Genomic DNA, 8,488 nt, shown 5'->3' with positions numbered 1-8,488 from the left:
AACACAGCAGCTAATTTGCACACAGCAATGTCCCACAAACAGTTGTGAAGTAAGTGACCGGCTTTGTTTGGGGGATTCTTGGCTAGGACAGAGAAACTCTACGGGGATTTCTGCACGGCCCGTCCGCTTTTCTTACCGTGTTGGGTGGTCCCCCACTCACTCTCCTTCTGAACCCTCTGTGGCTGTGGGGTGACCACCTCCTGAAACTTTCAATCCGTGAACTCTTCAGCCTCCCGTATGCTATGGAGTGACACAAGCCTCTCCTCGAGCTCAGAAACTCTGATCTCAAGCTCGAGCAGCCAGTGGGACTTCCTAAACACGTGTCTGTCCAGGTCACACAAAGTATTCTGGAGTTCCCACATGGCACACATTGTGTATGCAACCGATCTCAGCTGCCCTGTCATATTCCCAGACATGTTTTATATAATTTTAATATAACATATATTTTATAATTATACACCTCTTTCCCACTCTCACCAAATTCCTTAACAGAATTCTCACTCTGCTCCAACTCACTCAGTTCCCTCCTCAGGCTGCTGGGCTCTCTGCGCTCAAGTCATGCCTCAAGTCGTGGATTGAGTGACCGAATTATTGCTATTTTTTTTTCTTGAGGGATTATTAATAGACGTGTTCAAAATTATGAGGTGTTTTGATCGAGTAAATCAGGAGAAATTGTTTCCTCTGGCGGTGGGTTAGTAACCAGAGGAAAAAGATTTAAGATAATTGGCAAAAGAACCAGAGGGGAGATGAGAGAATTTGGCTGCATGGCCTCCTGTCCTGTGCCATAGCAGATTGTATGATTCTAAATCTTACTGAATCAAAGTCTGATCGAGGAAGGGATACTCAGAATGAACCCTGGCAACAATCCCGCAGAATATGTTTCATGGAATTAATTGCGAGCATGTCACTCAGTACGGAATTGTGGGTTAATGTTTGTCAGCTTTCCTGTTGCTTTCATAACACACGCAAATTGTGGAGTCCTGTAGCTCAGTGGTTAAAGCGAGAGGACCTGGATTGGACTCCCGGACAGGATGAAACATTGGGCAAGTTTCCTTACTCCACACGCCTCTGTTTACGAGCAGTAAGTAGGAACACAGTTGTTAGTCGATTGGCGGATCACATTTCCGGCGGAAATAATTCCTTCAAAAAATGAAAATTATAAAAAATAATAATTTGGTCACTCAATCCCACCACTGTTTGTGGAGACGCTGCTGTGTGCAATTGGCTGCAGCGTTTCGCCCACAAAATACGCGGTCAATACACTTTACAGTATATTCTGTGAAGCGCTTTGAGACCACTCGAAGACCTGATAAGACGCTATATCAAAAATGCAAAATGCAAAGATTATTAAATAATCAGACTGTTGCGTTTACCTTGTGTTATGATAGGGATTTGGCAAACTGCAGCATCTTCTAATATACAGTTGGCACGGGCACTTGGATGATGTTCTGTAGCTCAAATTAGCTTCATTTCTAAGGCTGGTTTTCGACATGTCCTACAAATCATTTTTAATTCTTTTAATTACTGTTGAATTGCAACTGTACCTTTTTTATAATTAGTTTATTCTTTCTCCAGTATGAGAGACAACAGAAAACCTTGGCATCCTTCCACAGTGCACCTAATGATAAACTAGGGACTTGATAAAAGTGTGACTGACCACCCACACAGGCAGCGCTTATAAATCTACCCAAGATAGGCTCTTGAAAACACATTGCATTGTGTCACTGTGGTAGTGCTCTCGTCTCTGAGCCAGAAAGTTGTGGGTTCATGCTCTTCAGTGGGACTTGGAACATATAGGCTAAGCTGACACGCCAATGCAGTGCTGGGGATGTGCTGCATTGTCAGAGGTGCTGTCCTTCAGATGAAACGTTATAATAATAATAATAATAATCCTTGCATTTGATATAGCGCTTTTCACGTCGGGAGGACGTCCCAACCAAGGGCCCATCTGCCTGGTGTCCAGGTGGGTGTTAAAGATCCCTTGGCACTATTTCAAAATGAGCAGGGAGTTTTTCTCTCCCAGTGTCGTGATCCATCAATCCTTTATTTAGGGTCAACCGGGAGTTTGACACATGAGGAAACTCAAACCAAATTGAGAATTCCATGCCTCCCACCTACACATGGAAATCCCAGACTGTTGGAGGATTGTTGGAATGTAATGCGCTCTCTCTTCATGGACGGATGCATCCTGTTTACCTAATTCCGGAAAGTATTAGGCGCAGGTTGGCAAGAGTCAAGGCTTGGGGACGCCAGAGTGTGCGTTGGAGCAACTGCTGGAGTCTGACCAACAACATCAACAACAACCTGCATTTATATGGGGCCCTTCACGCTTGACAGTGGTGGAATCTGACAACAAACCAGGGGGAGAGGAAAGGGGGGAAGTACCATAAGCACAATTAAAAAGGAAGGTCTTTAGGTAGGATTCGGAGGTGGGGAGGGAGGGGGCAAGGTGCTGGAATTGTGGGAGAGAGTTTCAGAGGTTCAGGGTGTCGTGGCTAAAGGCACAGCCACTGATGGAATGAAAGGCATAAAGCACAATCAGGAGGCCGGAGCCAGCCGAGCGGAGGCAGTGGGTGGTGGAGTGGGGATTAAGCAAGTCTGATAAGTAGGGAGATGTGAGGGCATAAAGGGATTTGAAAATAAGTGAGAGGATCTTGAAGTCGAGCAGTTCAACAATTGGGAGCCAGTGAAGCCTGGCAAGGATTGGGGTGATGGACGTGCGGAGTTTCGTGTGAGTGAGTATCTGGGCGGCGGAGTTTTGAATTAATTGGATTTTGTGTATGGTGGAGCTGGGAGACCAGCGAGGAGGGCATTGGAATAGTCCAGCCGAGAAGTAACAAAGGCGTGGACGATTGCTTCAAGCTGCATCGGTTATGAGGGATGGACAGAGCCAGGCAATGTAGCGGAGGGGGAAAAAAGGTCAGGTCCTAACCAGCTTTCCATTGATATCGCTGTCTGGCAAGGTTTCTCAATGCTTGTCCAGCTCGGACCACCCTACCCATTAGGGTTTTGGCTGTAGATTTAACAGGAGCTGAGGGGGAGGATTCCCTATCCCCAGTGACTGGTCGGCCCTTCCAGGTCCTGCTGATGAGCCGGGCCGGGCTGGGCTGTGCTGTGCTGTCATCAGCAGTGCAGGTCCTCACTCCACGACTGTTTGCGGGACGCTGCTGTGCGCAATTGGCTGCCGCGTTCAGAGCTTTCACACAAAGCCATTTGTAAGAATAAAAAAGAAAAGAAGTGTCAGCCAGGCTCAGTTGTAGCGCTCCCACCTTTGGGCCATAAGGTTGTGGGTTCAAGTCCCATGTCTCACGCTGGGACTGTAAGCTCGCAGTTTAGGCTGACTCTCCAGTATAGTGTTGGGGAAGCTCTGTGATTTTCGGAGATGTTGTCCTCGGGATGAGACGTTAAATCAAGGTCCCCACAAAGTGCACATTTTACAGTATATCTTGTGAAGCGCTCTGCGACGTCTCAATGATGTGATAAGGCGCTATATCAAATGCAAGGATTAATATTATTATTATTGTTGTTGTAGGCGAACAGTACTGTTCTCAACATGATTGCTCCAGCTTTGGAGACAGACATGGATGTTTCCGTGTGTATCAGGGCTCAGATGGGCATCTCAGACCAACAAGTTCTGTCACAATGGGTAGGGATTTTCAGACAATTGCTTCTGAACGCTGAAAAAATTTAAAGATATTAATAAAATAATCTACTCATGCAAGGATTATTATAATTATTATTATATGGAGCACGGCTGTGAAACAGTCAACGTATTCTGTTCATACTCAGTCGTTAAAAAAAAATCTGTAATTATATAAGTGGTAATTGATTCGGGCACTGGTCCAATCATCACCCACAGTTTGAGTGGGTTGATGCACAGGAATCCCATTGTATCCCACTGATAGCACATTACATGGCATCGGGTTTGCTTACCTTTGGATGCCAGAAAGTGGTGGCAAGCCGAGTACAGGTGTGTCAAGAGCAATGGGGGTCAGAAAAAATGTTTCTCTTGATAAGTTTTTATGATGATGAACCAGGAAGAGTCCCTGCCCCAGTGACGAGTCACGGCAATGTTGCTCAACAGCCATAAAGTGAGTGAGTGACAAGTTATTTTGGGGTGATTGTTGGCTAGGACACCAAGAGAATCTTCCTTCTCTCTAACGTCCACCTTCACAGGAGGATGGGGACCTTGACTTAACGTCCAAACAACGGCATCTCCGACAATCACAGTGCTTCCCCAACAGTTGTCGTATTGTAATAATAATAATAATCCTTGCATTTGATACAGGACCTTATCATGTCGTCGAGTCGTCTCAAAGCGCTTCACAGAATATACTGGAAAGTGAATTAACTGTGTATTTTGTGGATGAAACGTGGCAGCCAGTTGCGCACAGCAGCGTCCCACAAACAGTCGTGGGTTGAGTGACCAAATTTATCATGATTAACATCACTAACATATACACTGGAGTAGCATAGCACCAGAAGATGGCCCTGTCGTTAACTAACAGATGGGTACTGTATTGTCACACGGTAACTCCTAATTGCTGAACAAAGTGGGTTGTCGTTCAGTTAGTGGCTCATACTGAGAGTGAGGGGAGGTGCTACATCCCCAGAGTGGTGGCATCAGGCATAAAAGCAGCGTTGAAACTGGTCGATTGTTACTGCTGCCTCACAACTCGGGGAGAACTCGTCTCAGTTCACCTCCTGCCGGTCTCATATCTGCGAAGTGTAAAACGAGAGAAGAGGGAGTCATGCTGCTGGCAGACGTTCAGAATTCTGCAGCGAGAAAGGAGATTTAACTGCTAACATGTCATCAATCGGTACGTGACTTTCAGAGCTGTTTCTGCGCTGATTTTTTACTGATCGGGGAGTCCTGTAGCTCAATCGTTAAGAGCGCTCGCCTCGCAAGCGAGAGGACCCGGGTTTGATTCGCGGGCAGGGCGAAACCTTACCAGTTTTCTTACTCCACGCACCTCTGTTTAACAAGCAGTAAGTAGGAACTCGGTTGTTAGTCGATTGATGGATCACTTTCCAGAAGGTCCAAAAAATTATACAATAAAAAAATAAAAATTTGGTCACTCAATCCACGACTGCTTGTGGGACACTGCTGTGTGCAATTGGTTGCCGCGTTTCACCCACAAAATACACACTCAATTCACATCTTAATGATGTGATAAGGCAGTGTATCAAATGCAATTATTATTATTGCTATTATTATTTAATATTTTCTAAGCTTGTTTGGTGCAGTCGAGACAAGCTGACCAGTGCACGTGTTGTATAAGCTTTTAATTATCATTCTCTGTTGTAGCTTTCCAATGTTTTTCAATAGTTCTTCTGATGAAATGTTGAACCGAGGTCCCGTCTGTCTGTTCAGGTGGACGTTAAAAACCTGTGGCGCTATTGGAAAAGAGAAGGAAGTTTCTCTCTCCCAGTGCCCTGGTCAACAAACCCCCAAATAAAATTGGTCACTCACTCCATGGCTGTTTGTGGGACACTTGGCTTTCGTGTTTTGCCCCTCAAACACACGAACAATCCACTTTTCAGTATATTGTGTGAAGCACTTTGTGCCGTCTCAACCACACAATAAGGAGCTGTATCAAATGCAAGGATTATTATTATTATATTATTACTTCTGCTCTCACTCAGGAACACAAAAATAACCCTTGTAACTGCAACATGCAACTTGTTCACCGAGCCCTTCATCTATTGAAAAGCACAGGAACAAGTCTGGTGTCTTCTTCTCATCCTCCACCTCATCCTCGTCCTCAGTCCTTGTTCTCCTCCTCCTCCTCCTCCTCGTCCTCATCCACCACAAACCAAACATCCAATTGAAGATGAATTCAACAGATGCCCATCTCCGCCGACACAAGTGGTGGCTGAGAAACCTAAGCGTTGTGGACGAGTCCCTGAACGAGACGAAAGGCGTCTCTGGTCCATGTGAGCAGGTCACGGTGGCGGTCGAGATCTTTCTGACGCTGGGCACCGTGAGTTTACTGGAGAACACCCTAGTCATCACCGCCATCGTCAAGAACAAGAACCTACACTCGCCCATGTACCTCTTCATCTGCAGTCTGGCCGTGGCCGACCTGTTGGTCAGCGCGTCCAATGCCTGGGAGACGGTGGTGATCGCTTTGCTGAACGGTCGGCATCTGGTGGTGGAGGAAAGCATGGTCAAGCAAGTGGACAATGTGCTTGACGCCATGATCTGCATCTCGGTGGTGGCATCCATGTGCAGTCTGTCTGCCATCGCTGTGGACCGGTATGTGACCATTTTCTACGCCCTGCGTTACCACCACATCATGACGGTGAAGCGGGCGGCCATCGCCATCGCAGGCATCTGGACCTTCTGTACCAGCTGCGGCATCGTCTTCATCCTCTACTCGGAGACCATGGCCGTGGTGGTCTGCCTGGTTGCCATGTTCTTCATCATGCTGCTTCTCATGGCTTCCCTGTACATCCACATGTTCTTACTGGCTCGCTCTCACGTCAAGCGCATTGCCGCTCTGCCCGGCTACAACTCCATCCACCAGAAAGCCAGCATGAAAGGCGCCGTCACTTTGACCATCTTGCTGGGTATCTTCGTGGTGTGTTGGGCTCCCTTCTTCCTCCACCTCATCCTCATGATCTCCTGTCCAGTCAACATGTACTGTGTCTGCTTCATGTCACACTTCAACCTGTACCTGATCCTCATCATGTGCAACTCCATCATCGACCCCCTAATCTACGCCTTCCGCAGCCAGGAAATGAGGACCACCTTCAAGGAAATCATCTGCTGCCTTACCTTCAGGTCAGCTTGCAGACTTTCTGGCAAATAATAATACTCCCTGCATTTTATATAGGCCCTATCATGTTATTGAGACATCTCAAAGCGCTTCGCAGGACATACAGTGCTGTAAAGTGGAATGACTGTGTATTTTGTAGGTGAAACGCGGCAGTCAATTTGCACACAATAATTTCCCACAAACAGCCATGGAGTGAGTGACCAACTTTATTTGGGGGATTGTTGGCCTGGACACAGGGAGAGAGAGAGAAACTCCCTTCTCTTTTTGAGTAGTTTCATGGGATCTTTAACATCGACCTGAACAGGCAGAAGGGATCTCCATTTAACGCCTCATCCAAAGGAAATGTAAAGAATATTGATATTAAAGGATAATAATCTGGGTCTAAAATGCTTGCTGGTCTAATACACGTATCCATGATTGTGAAATTAGTCAATGAAAAAGATTATAAAACTGCCTCCAATCCTTTTCATTGGTGATTAATTGCAGAATAAAGTCCACGGGATCTTTAACACCCACCTGAACAGGTAGACGGCACCGTGGTTTAATGACTCACCTCAGAAAATGCAACACACCCCCAGCGCTGCACTGGAGTGTCAGTCTAGACTATGTCATTCTAAGTGCCGATGTGGGATTTGAACCCACAACCTTCTAATTTAGGGGCAAGAGAGTGCTACCAACTGAGTCAGGCTGACACATCATGATAGGGCAACGGATGAAGTGCGTTCTCTCGACAATCCTGCAGTGGTTCCCTCAATCGTCATGTTGTAACAGTGAACGATTAGGAATTGACAGGCAAATACATTTGTTAGACTGCCTGACTTCAAGACTAAAGCGCTCCACAATTGAATCATCGTGTACGTCTGGAGATAGACAATCGAAACCAAAAGCTGTCACCGGATACCAATCATCTCAATTTATAGCAAAGGTTGCTGTCGATCACTGGAATTAAATGTGAATGAATCAGAGGTACAGGAGGCTGGCATCATTGAGCAAAGAGTGACTGGACCTTTGTCAATTGACACATTTTATCAATATCCAGAAGTCAACGATGACGGAAAAATAATAATAATAATAATAATAAACCTTGCATTTCATATAGCTCTTTATCACGTCTTCAAGACGTCCCAAAGTGCTTCACAGAATATATTGTCAGGGTGAGTTGACTGTATATTTTGGGAACGAAACACGGCTGTGAATTACGCACAGCAATATCCCACAAACAATCGTGGATTGAATGACCAAATTATTATTTTATTTATTTCTTGAAGGGGTTCTTACCCGCCAATCAACTAACGACTGGGTTCCCACTGACTGCAAGGCAAACAGAGGCCTGTGCAGTAAGGAAACTTGCCTAAGGTTTTGCCCTGCCCGGGAACCAAACCCGGGGCCTCTCGCTTGCGAGGCGAGCGCTTGAACCACTACCTACAGGACTCCATAAGATGACTCACTCAACTTTAAAACTAAAAGACTCACATCAGCGCCATAGTGTTAGTGTAGTGCATAGACCTGCAGTTTACAGACCAGAAGCAGAGAGATATATGCCCTTAAGGAGAAACATAAAGTAAAATAAGTTAATTTGACACACTAAATCCAGCGCCTTGGGACATCCTCAGGACATGAAAGGCGCTATACCAATGTAATCTTGTTGTTGTTGTTGTAAAGTTATAAGGAAAAAAAATGTGGTTTCGAGATATCAGAGAACCATT

At 45.8% G+C, this 8,488-nt stretch overlaps 1 protein-coding gene across 1 annotated transcript; it reads left to right on the top strand.

The window, feature by feature from the left end:
* Positions 1-5,834: 5,834 nt before the first annotated feature.
* LOC103179727 (melanocortin receptor 5-like) lies at positions 5,835-6,819 on the top strand. The gene has a single exon (XM_007895123.2). The coding sequence runs from the start codon at positions 5,835-5,837 to the stop codon at positions 6,813-6,815; it is 981 nt and encodes a 326-aa protein (XP_007893314.1). The 3' UTR covers positions 6,816-6,819.
* Positions 6,820-8,488: the final 1,669 nt, after the last annotated feature.

Source organism: Callorhinchus milii, unplaced genomic scaffold (assembly GCF_018977255.1).
Source record: "Callorhinchus milii isolate IMCB2004 unplaced genomic scaffold, IMCB_Cmil_1.0 Scaffold2, whole genome shotgun sequence".
NCBI lineage: Eukaryota > Metazoa > Chordata > Chondrichthyes > Chimaeriformes > Callorhinchidae > Callorhinchus > Callorhinchus milii.
This window is presented reverse-complemented; position numbering and strand designations above follow the sequence as displayed.

Excerpts from the sequence above, each read along its gene's own strand:
- LOC103179727 (XM_007895123.2), top strand. The coding sequence starts at position 5,835 with ATGAATTCAACAGATGCCCATCTCCGCCGACACAAGTGGTGGCTGAGA.